General features: G+C 32.0%; 2 protein-coding genes across 2 annotated transcripts; both read right to left on the bottom strand.

The window, feature by feature from the left end:
* Positions 1–11642: 11642 nt before the first annotated feature.
* LOC21389094 (sialyltransferase-like protein 1) lies at positions 11643–15824 on the bottom strand. The gene is made up of 11 exons (XM_010113248.2): positions 15401–15824; positions 15184–15323; positions 14480–14566; positions 14302–14379; positions 14126–14217; positions 13760–13961; positions 13413–13503; positions 13094–13152; positions 12862–13010; positions 12587–12668; positions 11643–12484 (listed from the first exon to the last, which is right to left on the bottom strand). The coding sequence occupies exons 1-11, from the start codon at positions 15531–15533 to the stop codon at positions 12113–12115; spliced, it is 1485 nt and encodes a 494-aa protein (XP_010111550.1). The 5' UTR covers positions 15534–15824; the 3' UTR covers positions 11643–12112.
* Positions 15825–20444: 4620 nt separating this feature from the next.
* Positions 20445–24043, bottom strand: LOC21389095 (macrophage migration inhibitory factor homolog). The gene is made up of 3 exons (XM_010113249.2): positions 23735–24043; positions 21778–21978; positions 20445–20636 (listed from the first exon to the last, which is right to left on the bottom strand). The coding sequence occupies exons 1-3, from the start codon at positions 23843–23845 to the stop codon at positions 20601–20603; spliced, it is 348 nt and encodes a 115-aa protein (XP_010111551.2). The 5' UTR covers positions 23846–24043; the 3' UTR covers positions 20445–20600.
* Between the last annotated feature and the right edge of the window lie 2347 nt (positions 24044–26390).

Genomic DNA, 26390 nt, shown 5'->3' on the forward strand with positions numbered 1-26390 from the left:
AAAGTGAGTGTTTTAATTGTTCACCTTGCATTTAGACCCCCTCTTGAAGAAAAGACATGTTCTGTTTGATAATGATTTCTTCTGTAACAAGCACAGATTAATTGACTAAAAATTTATTAAAATTAATGAAGTCATAGATTAAAATTGGTTTTCACCAACCCGAGTAACCCGACCCTACCCGAGGTCACCCGAAAGGTTGCGGGTTTGTAGACTTAAGAGAGTGTCACGGCTTAAAATTTTCTCAACCCGCACTAGTCGGGTAGGCTCAATTTTTCGGCTCAACCTTACTCTACCCGGCCGATTTACACCCCTACTTACGAGGGTTCCCACTAGTTAGAACTATAAAAAACGGAAATAAAAATAATTTTTTAATTTAGTATAAAATGTGAAGGAAATAAAAAAATGATTTTTAATCGGTTTTTTTTTTCTCTTCTTTCAAGCACAGTGAGACATTAATAGATTTTTTTATGCTGAAAATAATCTTTTGATAAAACTACTAAACGCATTTTTAAAAATAATTTTTGTCTCAGATTAAAAACGTTTTTATTTTCATTTTCATACAAAAAATAAAATCATTTTGAAATTAGTTCTAAATGTGTCACACGTATTTTTACACGTAGAAAGTAATTTGTGTGTTAAGTTATAACTAACTAATTGTCATGTTATTATTAAGAAAATATAAAATCTCAATGAGGAACCAAAATAAGAAAAGTTTTAGAAAAAGAAGCTAAAATAAAGTCAAAACAAGACTAAAATGAATAAATAAATATTCTTTTAGAAAAAAACAAAGCGAAAAAATAAAATTTTAAAAAAAGGTCAAAAGTAAAAAATGAATAAATAACTAAATTTTAGAGTAAAAAGAACCAAATCCAAAAATAATAATAAAATTTTGAGAAAAAATTAAAAAAAGACCAAATGAAAAAATAAATAAGTTTTAAGACAAAAGGAGCCAAAACAAAATAAAAAAGAGCTCAAAATGACTAAAATGAAGAAATAAATAAGTTTTAGGGAAAATGAACAAAAAAGGAAAAAATTTCAGGACAAAAAGTAAAAAAAAATAAAATAGGACTAAAATGAAGAAATAAATAAGCTTTAGGGTAAAAAAAAAATTTTAGGCTAAGAAGCAAAGAAACATTATCAATTAAAAAAAAAACCAAAAGGGAATAATGATCAAATTTTAAAGCAAAAAGAACCAAAATGAAAATGAAAATAAAATTTTAGGACAAAAAGAAAAAAAAATAAAAAAGTCAAAAAGACTAAAATAAAAAAAAACCGAATAAGTTTTAGGATGAAAAGTAAAAAACAACCTAAAATAAAAGACTCAAAAAAAGTGAGAAAGTTGTACACTTTCAACCAAAACTACGTCGTTTTGGTTAAAAGTGCACTATTCAAAATATAATTTCTCACTTCAATTGACACTAAATGAGTAATATACAAAAAAAAAAAAGGGAGGGACAAAAAGGAAAAAAAAGGGTTAACAAAGCTTCTCCTGAAAGTTTTCTAAGACATTTAGTATATACCACGGAAATAACCAAAACGTCTAAATAAAAAACAAATGAAGGAATAAGAAGTTGAGGGCAAAATGGTAAAAGCAAAAGTGAGGGGACACACACAGAATTTTTCAAAAGTTAAGAAACAAAAAAGATCGATAGTATATACCACGAAAATGATCAAAACGCCCAAACAAAAAACAAATAAAGAAAAAAGAATATGAGGGTAAAACGGTAAAAATAAAAGTAAGGGGACATGAAATTTTTCAAAAGTTGAGGGATAAAAAAGAATTGACACTGTTCAAAAAACAGTAAAAAGTGTACCTCTCATAATATATATAACTAGTGGATTATCCGTGCGGTTGCGCAGATATTTAATAATTTCATTAATAGTAATTTAAAATGAGAAAATGTACAAATTATGTTGTTAATTATTTTGAAAAAAAAAATGTGTGAAAAAGATATTTAAAAGTTATTACAAAATATGATACATAATAAAAACTTTGTTTATAAGTTGCTGTCAACTTTTAACACGTATATACAAGTTTATTTACATGTATATCTCTGTAAATAATAATATACATACTTATTTATACAAATACATAAATTTGTTCACATATTTATTCCTTTTTGCTTTTTTTGTTGTTTTTTCTGAGGTACAATGAAGAAAAATGGAAAGAACAAAACATATATTGTTAAATTATAATCGATAGTAATAAATGTGTTCATATTTACTAAAATATTTAATATAATATATAACGCATAATATTACCTGATTTGTTTTCTTTTTTTTTTTTACGAATTTACAGAAGAGACAAAGTCGTGTGGGACTGAAACGGGCTGAATTGGCTGCGAAACTGATGTGGTTTCCTTTGAAAACTCAGTTGTTGTAGGAGGTAAGTACAACTGAGGTTGATCGTCGTTAAAAGTTTTTAAAACAACTTTGTCGATAAAAGCACCTCAAGTACAAAATTGTATAACAAATATTTTTGACATTCCTCTTATTTGTTCTAAAATGGGAGTAATCATGTAGCGATCAGTGTACTCCTCCTCATAAGTAAGTATAGAACAAGCTTTGTTAATAAGGGATTGTACTGATTTACCGAACATTACATCGTTTGTTTTTCAGTGTCATCTTCAATCTGTACATTTATTTTGTACCTGTGCAAAAAAAATTGCATTTATTATATTTGTGAATGGGAATTTTTTTTTTTGGTAATAGAAGTTATTACCAAGTTGTGGCATCGTAGATAGATATCCATCAGTGTCACACCACCATGATGTTTTAGATTCTTGCACTTGTCTGTAACACTTTATGCATGCATAATAAAACCATCATTGGTACAAATTGAGGTCAGTTATAGTTGCTCTAACTGTATATTTTGTTTCCTGTAAAATAGACAAAAAAACACTTTAATTGAATATATATATATATACACTATTTAATATATTATATTTATAAAGTTTTTACCCGATTATGAAATGGATCTAATGTTCGTAATTCTGCAATGGTAATGCGGTTCATATTTTTATGCTCTTCTACTGATAGTGTTGGTCTTGTAGACTTGGCAATATACTCTAAACTCTGAATAGAATGACGGAGTCGGTAGGGAAATAAGTTTTGTGTTTACATTAAATATATGAATAAAGGAAAATAGAAAAATATATATGTGAATAACAGAAAAATTATTATTTTTTATTATACATTTGTTTAATTATTCGTGTTTCGGCAATTTCTAGATCCAAATAATATAAAGTACCATATGTGTTTGCTAAATAAAGTCTTCTTGTAATAAATGGATATTTACAGTTAGTTTCATAAGAAATTAGAATATATACTATAATAGGAATAATAACCGTGGTACTTTTTTGCTGCCATGGGTATAAAAGCAATTACAATTGGTTCTGCCAATGTCTGCACAACAATTTCATTGAAAACTCTGCCGCTTGTCCCCACAGCGTTATACTTAATTGTTCTTCTCTGTATAGAACAATGTATAACATAACAATAAATATCTAAATATGCTTGAATCTTTTCAATTTATTGTCATAATAATAGTTAGTATTGTATTTACCTTATATTTTGAATTGTGAAACTTCTTCTTTTTACAATTTTGTCACTGATAGCAGATTCTTCAATACCATAGAACGATATAAGTCGATCAATTATATTTGATACAAATAATAAATTTGTAATCAATTAGTTTTAATTATTATAAAATAAGAAATGTTTGAGTAAACAATATTAATAAATACTAAAATAAACAAACTTGAGAGAACATCGTTGACATCGATTCTTGAAGAAAGTTGATCAAATTCGACAAAATTAAATTTTTGTCGAGGTATCTCAGGCATATCTTCAGGAACATGTTTAAAAACTATTGTTCTAGCAATTCGTAGCATTGCCACATGGGGAACAATTTTATATCTTTGTTTGTTCCTATTGATGAAGAAATTATTAATCTCATATATACTGCCTTCTTCAATTATTATTAATAGATACTAAAATAAACAAACCTGAGAGAACATCGTTGACGTCGATTCTTGGAGAAAGTTGATCAAATGCGAAAAAATTAAATTTTTGTCAAGGTATCTCAGGCACATCTTCAGGAACATGTTTAAAAACTGTTGTTCTAGCAATTCGTAGCATTGCCACGTAGGGAACAATTTTATATCTTGGTTTGTTCCTATCGATGAAGAAATTATTAATCTCATATATGCTACCTTCTTCAATTATTTGACTCATGTAGTCAGCATCTCTTGATCGGATAACTGCATGTATTGCTTCGTGCTGTAAAAGTATGAATTAGATTGTTATTTGTTGTATGTTGAGTAATAAATATATATGTTTTCTATATATTTCTATTCATATAATATATAAAGAGAGCATATTACATTACCTCTTCATCAACCAATAGCATATCGAGACTGATAAGTTCTCCTGAATTGTAATCTATATTCCTCCATAAACGACATATTCGAGCACAAATAGTCAAGTGTGTTTCACCAAATATCAGTATTCTTATTGGAGTAAACATTTTTTTAAAGCTGAAAAGGAATATTAAAAATATAAAAATCCATAATATATAAATGAGAGAAAGTATCGTATTATAAAAATTTATTTTAACACTTTGAAAATGAAGAACTGTATTAATGTCTATTAATATTCTATAATATCTCTTTATAAACAACGTTTTTTATATGATTTGGATATTTATTAATCGATTTATGTATTAGAATGTATAAACCATTTGGTGATATTACTATTTATAAGCTACGTATAATTGACCACGAGAAAAAAGTTCATTTTCTAAGTATATAAAGCTACATATAAGGACGTTGTTGGAAATAGTAGATTATAATTTGATAAAGATGAAGAATTCAAATTTAATAATTTTTCTAATTCATATAATACAAAATTATACAATTCATTCTTAAGAATTTCCAATTTAGAATTGTTGAACAAAGTTTTTAATTTGTATATAATATCTTCGCACATTAATTGTCAATGTTTTTCTGAGAATGTTATAGGATTAGATACATTAGAAAATAATAATATTATAGAAAAAAATTTAACGCAGTTCAAATGATGTTGATGAAAGTGATGCTTCATTCATTGATTCATTTATTAGGTACAATGTAATAATAAAGAAATCTATTAATGTCTATTAATATTATTTAATATCTCTTTGTATATAATATTTTTTATATAATTTAGATATTTGTTTATTGATTTATGTATTAAAATATTTTAACCTTTTAGTGATGTAACTCTAGATAAAGTCACGTATAATTATCTATGAGAAAAAATCTCATTCTCTAAATAAATACTAATTTTTTCTAATGATTGATCCAAACTTTTATTTATTGTCATTGCGTAATAAATTTTTACAGAAAATTGTCGTCATTTTGAAACAAAAGGAGAGAAAATGGAGTTCAGAGGAAACGGGAGAAGAAAAAGAAACTAAAAAACCAAATAAATTTTTTTGATAGATGGAATAGACAACATAACATAGGAAAGGATGAGAAGAAAGGGAGAAAGAAACAGCTGTAATGCACAAAACAACGGAAGAAAAGGAAAAAAAAACCAAAAATAATTTTTTAGTGGATAAACGTCCACACACACCAACAAAAGGACACGCCGGGTATTAAAAGAAGTGAAACATCAAAAGGAATGGGTAAAATCGAAAAGTCACTGTTCTTTAATAACTCAAATATGACTTAACAAAGCTTTTGGCCACCAACTAAGTTATTAAAGGATTTGTACACAATATCAATAAACTGAAACATAAGCAAATGGAAGAAAACAAAAAGAAAAAGAATACGAATAGATAGGGTAAGACATAGAAAGAAAAATAAAAAGAGAATAGTAAAAATCCTAAAAAAGTAAGGTGGAACTTTAGACGTGCAGTCTGCAACCGCCCGAAAAAACTGAATTTGTGCTCGTTGCCCGAGCCCAGTCGTCCGAAAAATTCACACTGCCCGCCCGAACCCGACCTTCACCTTGAACGGGCTTCGGGCAGGTCTTGGCTGCCCAAAGCCCGTTCGGGCAGCCCGAGCCTGCCTAGGCTACCCAAATATTTAATATATATATTTTTATATTTTGTTTTATTTTTTATAATATTGTATATATATCATATATAATACTATTTATTAATTGTATTTGTGTATAAATAATTATTAAGTTATTTATTGTAAAAATTATATAAAAACTATAATTATGATTAAAATCAACACACACTATTAATACAATTTAAAAAATTAATTATGTTTATTAATTTTTAAATTTATAATTCATGATTGCCTCGTTAAAAACCTTACTAAGAAAAAACTAATTGGGATAAAAACTTAGTAAGAAAAAAAGAGTGCAATCATTTTGTGATGAATTACAAATTTTATAAAATTACAAAGTCTAAATATACAATATTACAATTACAATGTCCAAAGCAAATAAATATTTACAAATTACAATTTAATTTGAAGTTAAAGATCGTCTTTAAAATTAAATGTTAATCTATTAAATTCATATATCCATTCTTGGCTTGCCGGTGAAATTGTATCTTTTAAACGTTGATCAGCACGATTCCAATCCTTAATGCACACCAAAGCTTCAACAATATCCCTTTGCAATGTGTTTCGGCATTACTCAAGTATTCGTCCGGTCGTACTGAAGGCTTGTTCGGATGAAACAGTAGAGACTGAGATTGAAAAAATATCCATTGTCAATCGATTAGGACTGGCCAAGTTAATGCTCATGCCCTCTACCATTAAACTAAATCAAACACTTCGTTATTATCGTCGACAACTAAGCTCTTGCTAAGGTACACCATTAGCTCGTTGAAGCTGCCGCCGCCACCACCTAGTGGTGTCAAACGTGCCGTGCCGGGCCGACACGGCACGTCCACCACCAAGCCCATTACGGGCCTGGGTCGGGCCTGGCACGGCCCTACACAGTGCAAGGTCGTGCCTGAGTCGGGCCTGAGAAGAAAAACTCAAGCCCGGTCCAGGCCCTTGGCCCTAGTCCATAAGGGCCAGGGCGGAGCCTGGGCCCAAGCCCTTGTATTTTTTTTAAATTTAATTAAAAATATATATCATATGCCCCAAAAGATGTGATTTTATTGAATTGACATAATAGGAATAAGTACACATAAATTATTGCCTCGTTAAAAACCTTGCTAAGTAAAATCCGTGGGGAGATCAGGACAAAACCTTAGTGAAGGAAAAAAGAGTGCAGTAGCTAGGAATAGTAAATTACAAACCTAAGTGCTTCCAGAAGATTCTGTTATTTCTAAGTTAGAAAAATATTCTTGCATTGAATCATCTGTGTATTGTTGTTTTCGTCTTCTGACATCTTCCCAGTCTTTAACGCATATTAGCCCCTCCAAGATATTTGGATGCCTAATTGATGCGTAATATTTTTTTAGATTTTATTTCCGCAAGCGTACGGTATCAAGTTTTGAGCATAGGGTGAGTGAGTATCGTCTCCACAGGGATTGGGTTTAGAATTGCCGTTAAGTACCGTGATTATTGTAACTTAACTTTATCTAGGCAACCTAATAAAATGATAATTAATAACAAAAACAAAATAAATATAAAAATAAAATAAAGTATCTATACACAAATGGTCTAGGGACTTGATTTCGCTTTATTATTCCTATGTTCATCCTATTATGTAATCGCTAATCAATTCCGTTCAATTCATTAATCAATACTCTAATGTCACCTCACAACCTCTCTCGAGTGCCTCACCAGGAACTATATTTAAATACCTAAAATAATATCCCTATTCGAAATGAATATTTCCACACAAATTAAGCTTCGCCTTTAGAATTAGAAAATAGGAATATTGATCGCCTCCCGGCCTCACAACGACGTAAATCCTAATTTGATTATCTAACCGTTGATCTCCTCCCGGTCTCACAACAACCTAGACTATGTTTCTCAAATCTAGATAAAGAACTCAATCTCTCCCGAGCATCAAATTCGCAATTTAAAAATCATCTAACTCATTGGCCAAATAAATTAGAAGCATTAAGCATAGAGAAACATAAATGAATTGGAAACGAAATTAAATTAACAATTAACAAAATATTCATAACATAGTTCAAATAAAACTACATCAAGTCATAGATCTAATGTCTAGCTCAACATGGAAAAATAGATGAAAGAAGATAAAACTCAATATCCATTAAAGAGCTTCCAATGACCTCCAAGATGAAGTATTTTGGCCTCCTTTTGATGTTTTCTTCAGTTTTCTGGGCTCTCCTTCTCAAGTGGCATCTTTTTCCTTTTATACTACTTAGTTTCGGAGCTAGGAATTCATACGTGCGCTGCAGCCTGCGTGAAAACGCGCTGCGGCGTGCATTTTTAGAAGAGGGATTTCGCTTGCAGGGGGCTAAGGCGCGCTGTAGCGCCTTTGGGCATGCAGGGCAAGTATTTGGGCGCGCTGCAGCGCGCGGGTAGGCTTCTGGGCGTGCGGGCACGCGCCTGGGTGTGGGGCACGTGCCTGGATGTGGGGCGCGCGCCTGGTGGCCAGGGCGCGGGCGCGCCCCCCATTCTGACCTAGCTTCACTGATTTGGGCACGCGGGCTCTTTTTTTTTTCTTTAGGCGATATATCGCCTATTTACAGGCGACATATCGCCTGTCACTCTGTCATCTGCGCACTGTAGCCCACTTTCCTGCATTCCAAAACCTCCTCTTTTGTGCCTTAAAATCCTCTTTCGCCTCCTCTTGCCATTGATTCACAAGTTGGGCAAATATTCTTCTTTTTTTTATGCAAAATCATCCAAGTTCGCATTTATTTATAATTCCTATAAAAAGCATACAAAAGTCATTAAACTAACAAAAATGCTTGAAGACTTACAAATATTCAAGCTTAAAAGTACTTGATTTGTTGGTAGAAATACCCCTCATCAATTATGCTTCTCTTCTCGTCAAGAATTTAGTTGCTTGCGCTAAAAGCTTGCTCCGATGCTACCGTTGACACTGAAGTTGTCAGAATGTCACGAGCTATTACGGACAGTGTTGGAAAATGATCGGTTTTGCTCTTCCACCACTGTAAGATGTCTAGTTTGTCGTCATCGATTATAAAATTTACTTCAAAATATTTAACTAGTTCGGTAGACGCTTGTGTTGATAACGATCCTGCCGTTTTCTCTTTCTTCTTCAAGAAACTCAACGATGATCCTTTAGGTCCCGAATTGCTAGTTGAGGTCGAAGTTCCCTGTTCTTTTTGACTAGTGCCGTATTTTGCTTCATATAAACTAAAAACCCTTTCTAACATTTTCTTAGCGTCAGTAATAGTTAGTTACATATCTATTTCTAAATTTTCTGCGGTAGCAGTCATCAATGATTCAGTCCCATCTACTCCACACTTAGGATTTAAAATGGTTGCTAATGCATATAACATAGGACAACTTGACCAACAACTTTTAAATTAATTTTCAATAAACTTTTTTGACAGATGGAATAGACAACATAGCAGAGGAAATGACGAGAAGAAAGAGAGAAAGAAACAGCTGTAATGCACAAAACAAAACGGAAAAAAAAACCCAAAATAATTTTTTAGTAGATAAGCGTCCACACACACCAACAAAAGGACACACCGAGTATTAAAAGAAGTTAAACATAAAAGGGAGGGGTAAAATCTGAAAGCCACTGTTAGGGGTGTAATTAGGCCGGGTAGGCTCGGGTTGGGCCAAAAAATTAGGCCGAGCCGCACTGTACGGGTTGAGAAAATTTTGAGCCCACAAACCCGTAACTTGTCGGGTGACCTCGAGTAGGCTCGGGTTACTCCAAATCAAGAAAACCCAATAGCAGCCCATTTATGCCAACAACTTTATTGTGAAAAATTGGGCCATTTATGCTAGGCCCAACAGCCCATTTACTCAGGTTACACACACAGTTATCACTAATACAGAGGAAAATAGAAGTCTTATGAACTTTTCAAAAATCTTCGTCCCTTCTTGCTAGCTTCAGAAACATCAACCACCGCAACTGATAAACAAAGAGAATGGTAGCGTTTCAAACAACATAACCAAATTTAGTGTTGAGCAAACAAAGAAAAAACTATGTTTGGACGCCTAGAATATATAGAAAAATGAAAATTTGACACAAAATATGCATTGGCAGCTCAAAGAAAATGAACGCAATATTCGAATTGGACTTTAGAAAAACACAAAATTAGGTAACTTCGACTTCCGAGAAAGCAGAAATAAGAGGACCAATAGCCTCCGCTCAGCTGAGACTAGTAAAATCAGTAAGTTTTCTCAGCTCCAGCTCACAGATTTTCTTAGCAACCAAACAAAAATGAAACTTTATGTTTCCTTTTCCAGAGAAAGGAAAAGCAAAAGAGTGCAAACTCGCCTGATGAGGGACGATCGAGGAAATAATCGGCACTGAGATTGTCAAAATCGATGTGAGAAAGAGAAGTCTCCAGCCATGCGACATGCGAAAACCCAACTAAACTTGATCAAAAGGAAAAGGGGGGAAAAAAAAAGCAATAACCTTCGCAAGAATCCAAGGGCTGGGAGTGCTTGATACTGACGGAAGAAGAAGCGAAGTCGGAGGTAACACGGTCCAAGGGTTTGTTTCCCCCTCTGAAACTTCTAAGAAAGTGGTTCCAACTCTTATTGCAGAATAGTGAGAAAAATAGGAAATGAATGAGAAGAAGAAGAAGAAGAAGGAGAGCGGAAATAAGGGGATGACTACTAATGTCAAACCCTAGGGTAATAAACATTCGGCCGGGTCGGCTTCCTCGGGTTCAACTGAATCCAACCCGGAACCCTACCCGCATTGTGCGGGTTTAGTGGTAATGTATCCGAAAAAGTGAAAAAAAAAAATTCCACTGTATTCGGGTAGGATAGGGTCTACTCAGGCAGATTTGTCAAGTTCGGGCTCATTTCTTACACCCCTAGCCACTGTTCAAAGAACAATAACCCGACCTCCTTTAGTAATATTGTATAATACTTATATATGTTTATGTATATATATTTGACATTCAGGTTCCAAGTTTAGTTTCTTGAGCAATAATAATTAAACCAAAAAAAAAAAAAATAGTAGTATATGTAATAGAAAAGGAAAAGTCGAATACCAAATTAACAAGATCTCTCATATGTTCAAACAATTTACAATCCTAAAACTGGTTCACATAGAAGGTTATTTCTTAAAAACAGTCATCAAAGGTAATAACAAATTCAAAGTATAATCACATCTCAACTCGATAGGGCCCTAAAAGTACCTTTGCTTCCCCTAACCTCACTTCCAAAATCTCTCATCAAAGGTATTAACAAGATCTCTCATGTGATTCGAATCATTTTCGATTTACGTAAATTTTTTGTGAGAAAAAATACTGTAACGAATCACGAATCATGATTCGAATCAGGGAACGAATCCCTCCACCAAACATCCTCTACATGATCTAAAGTTTAGAATCACACTCATCAAACTTTCAGTAGCTACAATGAAACAGGAATAACGTAATAAAATTATAATAATGGTAGATAACAACCAAGAAAAACCAGGTTGGTTAGTCATTTTAACAAACACTAAACATAAGGTTAAAGTTTTCTTTTAAAGAATCCAGTTTCAAGGATTATCCCATAGCTGCAAAAAAAGAAAAAAAAAATGTAAAAAGAAACCATAGGGTTACAAGGAGTAATCAGTTGCTTTAGTTGGATTCAGTAGCTACATATTTTGTACTAAAAAATCTAACAAAAAACAATTTTATTAGAAAAAAAACAATTTTATTAGAAAAATACAATATCAATCAAAAATAAAAAAACGGTAACGTCTATACTCGTATCACACATTAGAATCCTTTCCCTGGAGTTCCTATTAAAGCTGAAATATTGATTGCCGATAAGCATGTTAACCTTTCCCCACAGGCAGACATGGATTGCTGATAATGACACTGCTGCAAATCAAGTTAGTTGACTGTAGAGTGATTGCATGTTCAGATAGCAACAGCACAAGCCCAAATCATATCAACTGTGTCCGAGAATCGCTTTAACTCGAAATTCCATGAGGAAATGGGAATATCCAGTTGGGCATTTTCTCCACAAGAAGAGCGTTAGAATGCACGTTACGAACACACACAAGGGAATTCGAATTATACCTTGGATTATGAGGAGTGCCTCACGCAAACTAGATCATCCAACTTGTTTCCATCCATTTTGTATAAGGAGACTCCCTCCATTTGGTTATAATGATCCTGTGCTTCCATTCTCAGACTCTCAAAAGGCATTACTTCCCATTTACTGTAGTTCGAGAACTTTCTTACGTTGCTCATGTCTGGAGATCCTGAGACGGGTCCATTGCTTTTGGGGTCCACATTGCCCAAAACCTTACAACTACCGAACTGTCCCAAATCGCCATCTTGACCCCTCTTTAAACGCAGGGCTGCCATATGAGCTCTGCTTATCATCTCTCGACTTGGAACATCTGACCAGTCCTGCTTCCTCTCAGATCTCATGGGAGAATGGATCCTAATAACCTGTCACAAACATAATTTCAGATTGAAATGTGTGATCTATGGCGTGCCATGTGCTAACAATGCTTGCTGTAAATTCCGTATACTAAATGTGTATATTCTTACACCAAGGCACTCTAGGAGCTGGTAGTACGCCCTTCCTTGAAGTGGGTTGTGACCTTTCCTAGGTGTAGAGAAGTATCTTGTCCTACAAGAAAGAACGTAACAAATAAAAACCAGAATTCATAGATGATGAGATGCATCGGAACGCAAGGAAATGAAATAGGATATGCCAAAGATTGTTCACATTCAGCCAGAGACTCTAGGAACCTTCAACGTTGTTTACTGATACCAATACACAACAAGAGCAACAATAGATCTAAATATAAGGTTGAACTAACCATTCAGTATAGCCAGGGTCAACTGTGAAACCATATATGTCAACAATGTCACACATGGAGAGTGCTAGTTCTATAGATTTCATTCCGGTTCCTTTTGCACCTCGGCGTAGTACGATTCCTTGAAAGAGATAAACTGGATTTGGAATTTTCTGCAACATAACATAATTCAGACGAGGAAAACAAGAACAATTTCCCAGAAAATAGAGGTGACCTACTTAGTTTGAATCATCACCTTGATCATTGCATTGAAATCTCTGTGTGTCACACTTTTGATTATGAGTACCTCATCGGCTGCAAAGGAAAGAAAATTGTATATACTCGTGTATCTATGTCCACATTATGGAAATAACTCACAAGTCTTTTATCCAATAACTCATCAAAACCTTTTTCAGTTATTAAGAGTGAGCACCATTCCTTAGTTGGAAGGGGAAAAAGAAAGAAGCCCAATTAACAATACACCCATGTAATAACATAACACCATCAACATATTAAAAAAAGATGCAACTTATCCTGTCAACAGAAAAAAAAAAATAGCACAGATAATGACTCACCAGACCCATTTAAAATGGTAATCATATTACGAGCAGCACCTCTGACTACAAGTCGAAAATCCCTCTTCAACCCAACATACTTGGCATATTTCTACAGCAAACACGGAAAGGTAAGACAGGTTTTATTAAATACTTGACTATGCCTAAATCACCCGCCAAAAAGTACCAGTTCAAATGGAAGGAAAGAACAAGCCATTTCATCAGTCAAAAGACCTTAAAGAAAAAAGCATAAAGATGGAAGACTACATGTACTGCCTCATTGTACGCATTCCATGACAATTGACCATAACGTAAACAAAGACCTCGTGTTCATTAGTGATCGGAATCAATGTTCCTAAAATTGCTACCTCATTAACAGGAGCCTCATTGTCTCGTATCACAGCATCATGAGAATCAATCTCTTCTCCAAAATTAGTCTTCAAGAGATCTCCCGAATTTCCAACAACTGCACATGTGCGGAACTGTCGAGGATGAAAAGGGGGCTTTGCTGGTAAAATCAAATTGAGGTGTTCCTCGCAGAGAGTCCGATTGTAGCATTTATCAGCTCCTCTGCAACCAAAAACAAAACAAAAAAAAACAAAAAAAACAAAAAAACAAAAAAAAAAATCATAAAGAAGTTTATTTAAACACAAATGCAATCAAGTGATATACTATAATGAAACGAGTAAAAAAAAGGGGGGATGGAAAAAGGCATAATGTGCTTAGAGCCATACAATTGAGCTATCCTTTTTGCCGCATACTCTTCCCATCCTTTAGGCCGAACATCTAGATATTCTCTTGTTAGCACTGTTGTCATGTTACGATACTGTATCCTTGAAAACGTAAGTGCATGTAATTACCACATAAGCTAACTATTCTGATTATGTAAGATTATTAATTTGTTACTAACCTGTTCCCATAGTAGAAGTGCCTCACAAGTGTTGTACTTGTACTCCAATGGTTCATAGATTTTGAACTGCTCACTGTACTGCAATGCACCAATTGAACCACTCAGCACCATGATTTAAATTTCAGAATACTTTTTCTTTTAGATCGAGACAAAGAGAAAGGCGGGATTAGCGACAAACCCATGTGCTGTTAGTGCCTTTGGGGAACTGGAGTACCAAGTTGCAATGGTCAATGATATGTGCGGTGAGTCCGAGCCCTCTGTTTGCCTGCAAAAAGTAAACAAGATAACTCATATGCTTGAAAAATACCCACAAGTGTTTTGATCATTCGTAGCACCAAGTAAACCTGTATCTTTATTAACTTTGAGCTAAATAAACGAACTCATGCTATTAAAATCCCAATTTCCACTCATAGTTTTAAGTAAACTGTAAAATTTTAGCTTTATACAATCATTTTGAGCTTAATAAATGAACTCATGTCCTAGAAAAATCACCAAAAACACTAAGGGCATGTTTGGAAGGTATACTCAAACCAAGATTCGTGATCTGACGTTTGAAATTTAAATTTTTTGTGAGGGAAAAATACTACAGCAGAATCAAGATTTGAGTTTGAGTATATGAAACAACCGGGGCCTAATTTAATTTATTTATTTTGAGCTTAATAAAGGAACTCATGTGCTAGGAAATCCTTAAAAAAATTCTGTCTCCACTCATAGTAGAATGTAACCGATCCACATGAATTTCAGTTGTAACTTAAAATCCCACTTAGTTTATAGTATTAGGCAAATAATTCCAATGTAAGATCGTTCACTTAAAGGTTTCTTTAATTATTTAATTAATTCTTTAAAAAAAAAGGAAGAAGAGATCCGAGAAGAAATACAAACCACGCATTGCTGAAGAGAGGACTGAAAATCGAAGAGGCTTTTGGAATCTTGTTGGGCGGTGAGATTCAATTTCTGAGTAACAGCTTGAGGATCGTTTTGCTCGGAAGTAACGCCACCGCCAGCGCCACCGTCACCTCCACCTGGATATAGGCTAAGCTAAGTAGATGAACAAGAATTTAAACAAGAGAGAGAGAGAGAGAGAGAGTAAAGGGGGAACCTGTGAAGAAAGAGAACTGAATGGCGAAAACGAGGAGAGCGAAGAATGCGGCGGCAAAGACCAGATATATGACGGTCGGCCGCCGTGTGTGGTGGCTGTTGGCGTTGAAGCCTCCTGTTTTGTGACCTCTCATTGAAACCCTAACTCTCCCTCTCTCTCTCTTCTCTCTCTCTCTCTCTCTCTCTCTTATTGAGCACTGCTTTACAGAACACACATGCGGAATAAATCGGAATTTCGATCCCCTGGGGAAGGAGACAGAGGAAAACGACAAGGAATGGATTGAAACGAAAATTGGAATGTCTTTCTCTTTTGGTGGAGTTAAGGCAGAGAGATGAAGAGTGAAACACTCAATTGCCGCACTGGAAATCGTATTTCAGAGTCAGACTTCCATTTCTCTCTCTCTCTCTCTCTCTTTCTGTTTAAGCCACACGACGACGAGTTAAGATTCATTCCTTGCAAATGAGTTAATAAAACTTGAGATAAAGCATTGATATCTGAGCTACAGCGAAAGGTGATATTGGTATCACGTGTTTTTAAAATTGCGTTGGGTGCTCACTTTTTTTTTTTTTATAAATAGCCGAATTTTTTTTAAATTTAATGAAAATGATTGTTTTATTTACATAAAGTAATCAGCGGACGTTTAGTTCATGAATTAAAATTATTTTCAATTTACGTGTATTTTTTATGAGAGAAAACACTGTAGTAAATCACGAATCATGATTCAAATCGGAGAACGAATCCCCCAACCAAACAACTTCTCAGTGATTTGACCTATAAACTACAGTTAATCCGTCATTTATTATGAGACGTTTGGTTCATGGATTAGAACCATTTTTGATTTACGTGTATTTTTTGTGAGAGAAAACACTGTAACGAACCATGAACCATGATTCAAATCGGAGTACGAATTCCCCAACTAAACAATTCTTTATTAATTTATTAATAGTTTATCATTATTAAACATGAAATTTATTAATTAAAATTAATTAATTATTAATTAAAATTAATTTTAATTATTAATTAATTAAATATAATTAGTAATTAAAATTAATTAATTAGTAATTAAAATTAATTAATTACTAATTAAAATTAATTAATTACTAATTAATATTGATTTTAGTTAATTATTAATTAATATTGATTATTTATTAATTGATTTTAGTTAATTATTAATTAATATTGATTAATAATATAGAATAATTGAGTTAATCAATGATAAACTAGAATCAATCATGATTCACCGGTAAGTTAATCAGTGATTGACTGCTGAGTCAATCATTAATGGGATGTTTGTTTTAAGGGTTCGTCTCTAATTATGAATCATAGTTCTTGATTCTCTATAGTGTTTTTCTCTCACAAAAAATTTAAATTTCAAAAATCAGAATCATGAAATGAACCAAACGTCCCATGATTGACCACTAAAAGTTAATGAAAATGACCATTTTTACAATTTTATAAAACTTCAGCCATTTATGAAAAACATCATTAAAAAAGGCCATTTGTGCTAAAATCCCTAATATTAAAATGGTAATTTCAAGTATTAAAAAACATCTTTTAGTTATTCTGGGATCTTTTTAGAGATATAAATCAACCTCCCGTTTAGTTCGTTAGTTTGAATTTTGTTGATTTAAACTTTTTTATTTAAACAGAAAAATTCAAACTATGTGCTTTAAATTGTAGTTTGAATTGACGTTTGGATGTGTAGTTAAAGTTTTAATTTGAACATGAAATAAAATTCAAATTTGTGTTTGGTAGGTGTGAAAAGTAGAGAGTGAACACCTTTTTAGGGTCCGTTTAGTTCGCTTATTCGAGTTTTTAATTCGAATTTATATGTGATTTTATGTGAGCTTCACATATGTGAGCTTTTTACTGTATCAAAAAAGTTAGATTTGACTGTTTCTGAGAGCTTTTTACTGTAGTAAAACTCAAATTCTAAACTCGAATCGGTGAAATGAACGAGTTGTTCAAAAATGGTTTAAACATTTAAATTTAAGGGGAGAGCTAAACTCTAAGTTGGATCGTTCAACTTAATTTAAACGGAGAATATAATTCAAACTGTATGCTTACCAAACACGAGTTCAAACTATGCTTACTATTCAAATTGAGCTGCATTGAACTAAACCAACGAAACAAGCTAGGCAACATGTCTAAACTACCATTAACTATGGTGTCGCTCATTTCACCGATTCGAATTTTCAGTTTTAAGTTTTTACAGTTAAAAGCTCTAAAAAAATATCACATCTAATTTTTTTCTGCTACAGTTAAAAACTCTATAAAAATGGCATATCTTAATTTAAATTGAAAACTCAAATTTGCGAAGCGAACGAGGCTTATATGTTTTTAAAAATATTTTCTAAAAATGTTTCTAATATATTGAAACAGGCATTCTTGACGGTGATACCCTAAAAAAAATAGTGGAAATATAATTAGTAATTAAAATTAATTAATTAGTAATTAAAATTAATTAATTACTAATTAAAATTAATTAATTACTAATTAATATTGATTTTAGTTAATTATTAATTAATATTGATTATTTATTAATTGATTTTAGTTAATTATTAATTAATATTGATTAATAATATAGAATAATTGAGTTAATCAATGATAAACTAGAATCAATCATGATTCACCGGTAAGTTAATCAGTGATTGACTGCTGAGTCAATCATTAATGGGATGTTTGTTTTAAGGGTTCGTCTCTAATTATGAATCATAGTTCTTGATTCTCTATAGTGTTTTTCTCTCACAAAAAATTTAAATTTCAAAAATCAGAATCATGAAATGAACCAAACGTCCCATGATTGACCACTAAAAGTTAATGAAAATGACCATTTTTACAATTTTATAAAACTTCAGCCATTTATGAAAAACATCATTAAAAAAGGCCATTTGTGCTAAAATCCCTAATATTAAAATGGTAATTTCAAGTATTAAAAAACATCTTTTAGTTATTCTGGGATCTTTTTAGAGATATAAATCAACCTCCCGTTTAGTTCGTTAGTTTGAATTTTGTTGATTTAAACTTTTTTATTTAAACAGAAAAATTCAAACTATGTGCTTTAAATTGTAGTTTGAATTGACGTTTGGATGTGTAGTTAAAGTTTTAATTTGAACATGAAATAAAATTCAAATTTGTGTTTGGTAGGTGTGAAAAGTAGAGAGTGAACACCTTTTTAGGGTCCGTTTAGTTCGCTTATTCGAGTTTTTAATTCGAATTTATATGTGATTTTATGTGAGCTTCACATATGTGAGCTTTTTACTGTATCAAAAAAGTTAGATTTGACTGTTTCTGAGAGCTTTTTACTGTAGTAAAACTCAAATTCTAAACTCGAATCGGTGAAATGAACGAGTTGTTCAAAAATGGTTTAAACATTTAAATTTAAGGGGAGAGCTAAACTCTAAGTTGGATCGTTCAACTTAATTTAAACGGAGAATATAATTCAAACTGTATGCTTACCAAACACGAGTTCAAACTATGCTTACTATTCAAATTGAGCTGCATTGAACTAAACCAACGAAACAAGCTAGGCAACATGTCTAAACTACCATTAACTATGGTGTCGCTCATTTCACCGATTCGAATTTTCAGTTTTAAGTTTTTACAGTTAAAAGCTCTAAAAAAATATCACATCTAATTTTTTTCTGCTACAGTTAAAAACTCTATAAAAATGGCATATCTTAATTTAAATTGAAAACTCAAATTTGCGAAGCGAACGAGGCTTATATGTTTTTAAAAATATTTTCTAAAAATGTTTCTAATATATTGAAACAGGCATTCTTGACGGTGATACCCTAAAAAAAATAGTGGTGAGACACATGTTTTTAACTGTTAGATTAATTTTTTAACAGTTAAATTTGAAACATGAGCAGTTCTATGTGGCGCCTTGCACAATTTTTATACAGATTTGTATAAATCTAACCATTAAAAAATTAATTTATAGTTAAAAACGACAGTCTCACTGGTGGGTTTTTTTATAGGGTCTCACAGTAAAAAAATGTCATTTAAAAAACTATTTTTAGTGAAAGAAAGAGAAAAAAACTAAAAAAGTCTAAAAAGAGGAGGAAGAACTAAAAATTATCTCATCTATAATTCAGACGTGAAGAATTAACAATACCAGTAATCATTTCAACAAAAAGGCCAAGAACAAAAACTTGGCAAGTAAAATTCATAACCAAAACCAGAAATCAGATCAACGAAAAACAAAAAATAGTAATAATAAAAAAGGAAAATTGTAGTAAATAGTAAATTTTTGAAACTAAATTAAGTAAATAGCAGATTACGTGGTAAATAAATCATTTACATGATAAATGATTTATTTACAACTAGAAAAAATTACAATTTTTTTTTTAGAAGAATGAAAGTATCAAAAGTTACAATCAATGATAAAAAGAAATCCAACCAAATAATGTCTTTTTTATCTAAAGAACAAATAAAAATAAATCATGTGATGTATGAAAACAACACATAAGACCATCTCTAATGAAAATATTAATTTCAATTGCATATTTAAAATAAAAATAAATATGATATAATATGTTATTTTCATTTTTACTCCAATGTATAATGTTATTTATTTTATATTTATATTTCAATTTTTTTTTTATTTTTGTAAGAGGAAATAAGGAAGGTAGGCCATCCTTACCAGCCTCTTTTTAATACATAGCAAAGTAAAACACTTTTAGGGGATCAAAACCACAAAAAACCGGTATAAAATAAGACTAGTTGTAATAAGAAATCAAAGCAAATTGACTTTTAAAATATAAAAGTAACTGATGAAATACAGTTATCCCCATAAGAGGAAATTTTTTAAAATGTTTGAGAATGAAATGGAGGAAACAATTTTTAATAACTAACACCTGCAATCAAGATAATAGTAATAAGATTTAGCATTAAAAAGATATTAAATATATCTTTTAAAGAATACCCTATAAGAAGAGAGGTAGCATACCCATGTAACCTCAAGGTATACTCCACCCCATTGCTACAGGGTAGCGTTTTAGAAGATTTATGGACACTTTTAAAAGTTTATTAATTAAGGGGCGTCAGTATAATTACATTTTTCCTGTTTGAACAAAAGTTAAAAATTTCATCAGCAACACAGAGAAATGTAGACAACTAGATCTCAAGGAAAATTACAACTTAAAGGTAAGAGCAATCCACCCTCCAACTTTGAGTACATGGTTTCAGACAAGGATGCTCAGAACGTCGAGCCATTAAATCCGAAGAACGGTCGCTGCAGCCAAAAAGAAAATTAGGAATATATTAGCTTGTCAGCAAAATGTAAGTGTATCACTCTTGAATAATTGAGGCATCAACAATTCCGTGTTTTTATTTGCATTAATTTCATGTGAATGACAAAGAGAGCATTAGCGGTGCTCGGTAACACAACTTGCATAAGGTGAGTCTCGTATGTATGTAAGACCTATGTGGGACCTACGCTGGGTGAGTTATGGTGCCAATTAGTACTGCCGCCTTATAACCCTACTCGGAGTAAAGAATCAATTTTGTGAGTCCTGGGCTATGGAATGAATTTGTGAGTCTCAAGCACTGCTTATAGACTGATGCCTTATCGCACAAGTAATATGAGGCGAATCTCATATGTATGTAAGACCTATGTGGGACTTCCTCTAGGTGAATTGTGGTGTTGAGCACCATTGATGCCTCATAGTAGTGCTCGGATTAAAAAATGAATTTGTGAATAGCTAATGCCTTACAGCAAGTCTCTATTAGACACACGAGCAATCCAACCCGTAGGATTTCCTTTTCCTCTTCCCATTTTGACTTCTGTGGGTTTCCCGGTAATAGGGAGATCCGCGAAAACTCTTACCCATAAGACTTATGTGGGACCCATTTTATGTGACTTGTGATGCCAAGCACCAACCGATGCCTATAAACACTACTTGAACTAGGAATAAAATTGTATTGAACTTCGGATTTTATCCTTTTTAGCTTTTCGCTGCCTCTCGTTTCCCTTTTATTTTCCCGACTTGCTTTCTCTCATGTATTTATTTCCTCTATTGGTCGCAGAAACGTTAATCTCTACAGAGAGTTTGGTGTTGCAAGCGCAACCTAGCTAAACAAACCATTCTCACACAAGAATTACAAGCATCTAACACTTTGTTCAGTTGCAACTTTATCACCAATTCCATATTATAACTAAACCAAGCACAGTAACCTTTAAATGGCTGAGAAAACTATCATTCTTTTGTAACCAATATCTAAAGAATAATCCCAGGAACGCTTGTCGCTTCAAATTTTAGGCAATCTCGTTCTCTCATAGCAAATAGTTCCATGTCAGGAAAATGGAAAAACAACTGAGAATTTAAAAGGAAGAAAAAATGACAACCAGAGCAGACCAAGTCAATTTAACACACCTGAGCATCATAGAATTTGATATAGAAGCGAGAGCTGTCTATGGAAAGCTTGGTTTGCAGGATTTCCGCAATCGTTGAACTCAATTTTCCGTTGACACTCGGTCCAAGGCCCCCAATAGAAATCAATTCCGCATAGGCAGCAGGTTCTTCAGTGCCGGCAAATGCAATTGGCACTCCCCCATTTATCAAAATCATCACATACTGAACAGTTAAGAGAGACACTACATAAGAACTTTATGTAACCACCGCATAAGAAAAGAAACAGTTGCCACAAGAATGAACAGTGATTTGATACAAAAGGCACTTAGGTCCATTGTACCAACTATATTAAACGAGAAAAAAAAGGAAGCAGGACCAAGTAATCCACACGACAAGAAGGCAAGATATAGTGCGTAATTGGTGCTGAATTTTACTTGGTTGTACAAAGAAATAAGGGTTCATTTGTTTCATATACTCAAACTCAAATCATTGATTCTGCTATAGTGTTTTCCTTTCACAAAAAATTGGGTTATTGGCACTATAGCCCCCTGAACTCTTTCAGTTTGGCACTTTCAACCTTGAACTTTATTTTTTGGTAATTTAAACCTTCAACTATCTTAATCTGGCACTTTCAATCCTAAACTTTATTTTTAGCAATTTAAACCTTGAACTCTCGCAATTTGGCACTTTCAATCATGATTTTCATTTTTTGGTTATTTTTTAGAAATGGGGCCAATAAATTAAAAAATTAATAATAAGAAATTAATTACTATTTATTGCTTATTGTGATTTACATAGCGTTTTCGTTTTCGTGCCTCAAAAGATATGAAGAAACATTATTAAAAACAACCAAAAAACCACTCTCACCAAAAAATAAATATTAGTTTTTTATTATTAAGTTTTTAATTTATTAATAAAATAAAAATAGAAAATAGAAAATAAATAGTAATTAGTTATTTAGTAAAAAATTAATTGGCAAAAATTGGTTATAAATATATTAATAATGGAATAACAAATAATATATTATTAAACAAATAAGTAATAATTAATATATGAATTATATAATATACTAATTATAATAAAAAGTTTGAAAATAATAAACCATTTTCAGAAAATAACTAAAAATAAAAATCAGAGTTGAAAGTGCCAAATTGTGAGAACTCGAGGTTTAAATTGCCAAAAATAAAGTTCAGAGTTTAAAGTGCCAAATTAAAATAGTTCAAGGTTTAAATTACTAAAAAATAAAATTCAAGATTAAAAGTGCTAAATTGAAAGTGTTCCGGGGGTATAGTGCGAATAACTCTAAAAAATTTAAATTTTAAACGTCAGAATTAAAAATCATAGTTTAATTATACCTTCCAAACGGGCCATAAATCTCTTCGATTTGAGCTCCTACTACTTTGCCACGCAAAAGGAAAACATAAAAACAGACTTGTATTGACAAATCCATGATGACGAGTATACAAAACATGAGGAATTCCTTATATAGTATTCCGCGGCCATTACCGAAAAATTTCCTCTACGGCTCTACTACTTGTGAATTCACACCACTTACATGTGTGACTATAAATATTCAGGACAAAAAGGAGAAAAAAAAAAAAAAAACTTGAAAACCCAAGATATAGTACTTAAAACTGCGACACAGGGAGCGGAATTTTTTCAAAAAGTTCAATCAAAATTCACCAAAATCCTCGGCCAAGTTTATTTGGCAGTGCTGTATTAACTATGCTTCAAACAAACCAGTTCAATCATGGGAAGAAGTTGCAAACATCCTTAACAAAGAAGAATACAAAGGAGCATTTCATCAAACAGTTTATGGGCACAAGAAACAGTTACGTTAAACAAACGTAATACCAACAGAACATGGGAAAATGTGTGTATATATATATATATATACACACACACACACCTATATATACACTCACATATATACATACATAACTCCATAGATTCTAGAGAGAGAGAGAGAGGAGTATACAGACTCAGGTTTGCCAATGATTTTAGCAACAACTTTGGTGGCGTCTTTGAGAATGTCGGAGGCGAGAACTGGGTCAACCGGGACGTTTGTGAAGAGGTTCAACGTTGGCATTCTCTAATCTTTCTCTCCCTTTTCTCTCCTCCTTTTGCTTGCTGTTTTCTAACAGCTAACCCGAAGAAGAAAGTCTTTTGGTTTTGGTTTTGGTTTTCTTTCAAAACCAGATATTCAAGATAACGTCTTCTCTTGTCTTGTATTGTATGCTAACTCCCTTTAGTTTTGAATCCCAAAAAAAAAAAGAGGCCTTTTGGGTTTTTGTTTCAAAACCAGATAATAGCTTTTTCTTCTTTTCTCATTCGGATTTTATATGATCTACAATTTAAACTTGCGTTAAAATCAAGTTCCTTTAGTAGAATAACAAGTTCAAAAATTTTACCTAGTTCATTTTACCGATTTGAATTTTCAATTTTAAGTTTCTATAGTAAAAAGCTCTCAGAAAATGTCACATTTAACTTTTTCTGTTACAATAAAAAACTCTAAAAAAATATCACCTCTCAGTTCAAATTAAAAACTAAAATCCGCAAAGTGAACGAGATCCAAGTTAATATTTAAAAAGGAGGGAGTTAAAGTCAAAATGTAAGAACATTAAAAAAAATAAAAAAGAAAACAGGGCAAAAAAATATGGAAAAAATGAAAATTTTTTTTCTAAAATTATCTTTAAAGTGTAATAATCGCACTTTTTCTCGTACTCTTAATTAATATTTTTTAACTAATATAATTATTTAATTACATAAAATATTAATAAAAATAAATGCACCCCTTTTCCCAAATAAGAAGGCAGATCTTTTTTTGCATTGGGCTCTACCATTAATAGTACGCGCAACACGTGCCGATAGCTACGTTAAATGGTGCAATTTACTATGTTTATTCCCACTTAACCTACTCTGTCATAATTTTTCTTAAATAGGAGGTTTTAAGTTTCACCATGTGGTTTTTATCCATTATTTATTTTTAACAGAAATTTAAATAGAAAGATCAGATGATTGTATTACTTTATATTTTTCACATAAATTATAACAAAATAGGTTAAGTGAGAATAATTTAAAATTTAAGGGGTAAAGTGAGAGTTTTTAAAATTCAGATGGTAAATTGAGAATAACTCTAAAGTTTAGAGAGCATCGGTAATAATAATCCTTTATTTTTTTATGTTGTTTAGTGTGAGTGAGGGAGATTTGAAGGATGATGATAATTGTTTGTCTAATTACGATATTGTCTATTTTATTATTTAATAATAATATATTTTAAAGGGTAAATACTTACTATTTTTATAAAATTAATAATAATAATAATAAAGAATTTTTAAAGTTATATTTATTTTCCTTCAATTTTTGTAAAACTATAATCTGTAAAAAATCTGTATATAACTTAATATGTTAATTGTTGTTGTGGTAACACAAATCTTTAAGAGATAGCAAAGCTTCCAATGAGAATTATAAGAGGTATTTGGTGTGTATGAATCATATTATCAAAAAAATTGATAAAAAGTAATATGATTCGAACAGGAAGCATACATTATTATATTTAGTTATACGTAAGAATTCTTTCTCAAATTCTCAAAAAATTATCATATTTAGTTATACATAAGAATTCTTCCTCAAATTTTTAAGAATATTATTTCACTATGTTTAGTTGTGTAAAGTAATGTGATGTAGTCTTCTTATAAAATCAATACCTTTACATATTTAAAACCATTTTTCTTAGGTAAGATATTGAAGAAAAACTAAATAAATTTTACTAATTGGGTGATAATTTCTTAGATATCTTCCTTCAAATATTCTAAAATATTAAAAAAACGTAAACTTTGCAAAAAAAAAAAAAAAATTATATTTCTATGTCTGTGCCAAGAAAGATATTTTGAATGATTTGAATAAGAGATGAAATCCACTTCTTATATACACTTATTACTTAATAAATAATATATAAATTTAAACTTATCAATTTATTTAGGATTAATTTCAAAAATTCCTCCTGAATTATGATCATTTTAACATTTTGTCCCTTTAAAAAGTAACATCCCTTTCCTCTCTAACTTTGTTTCGTTAACAAGTTTTCCCTTTATGTTAGAATGATTAACAAAAATCGCCATGTGGTGATCTCCGTCGTAACGGGGTCGCGACCTTAATCGTGACGATGAGTCGTCGCGACCTTTGTCGCAACTACCAGGGACAGGTCACGATGGGTTGTTTCGCAACTCCGTTGCGATGAACTCAGTCACCTGGGTCGCGTTGTGATAGTGAACTCAATTTCTATCCTCGCGACAGCAGTGGGTGACAATTTCCGTCGTGATCCATGGTGGTGGAATGCCACCCAACAGCTCCCGCCGTCTCGACCTAATTTTCAGTGATTTCCTCCACGCACATCGTTGACGGCAACGAGTATTCCAAATCTAGTTTCTCTCGCTTTTGTTTTTAATCTGGTGTGCATGGCTCATATTAGGAATGTTGAGTTTGTTTATTTATCCACCGTATGATGCCAATCTGATGGTCAAGAAAGGGTATATGGATATCGAAAAGAAAAGGAGGTATTGTAGTTTTTTCTAGAAAAAAAATGTGTAAATATCATAAACTAATGCCAAATTAGTTATTATTATTTTATTCAT

This window comes from Morus notabilis, unplaced genomic scaffold (genome assembly GCF_000414095.1).
Source record: "Morus notabilis unplaced genomic scaffold, ASM41409v2 Scaffold480, whole genome shotgun sequence".
In the NCBI taxonomy this organism is placed as follows: Eukaryota; Viridiplantae; Streptophyta; class Magnoliopsida; order Rosales; family Moraceae; genus Morus; species Morus notabilis.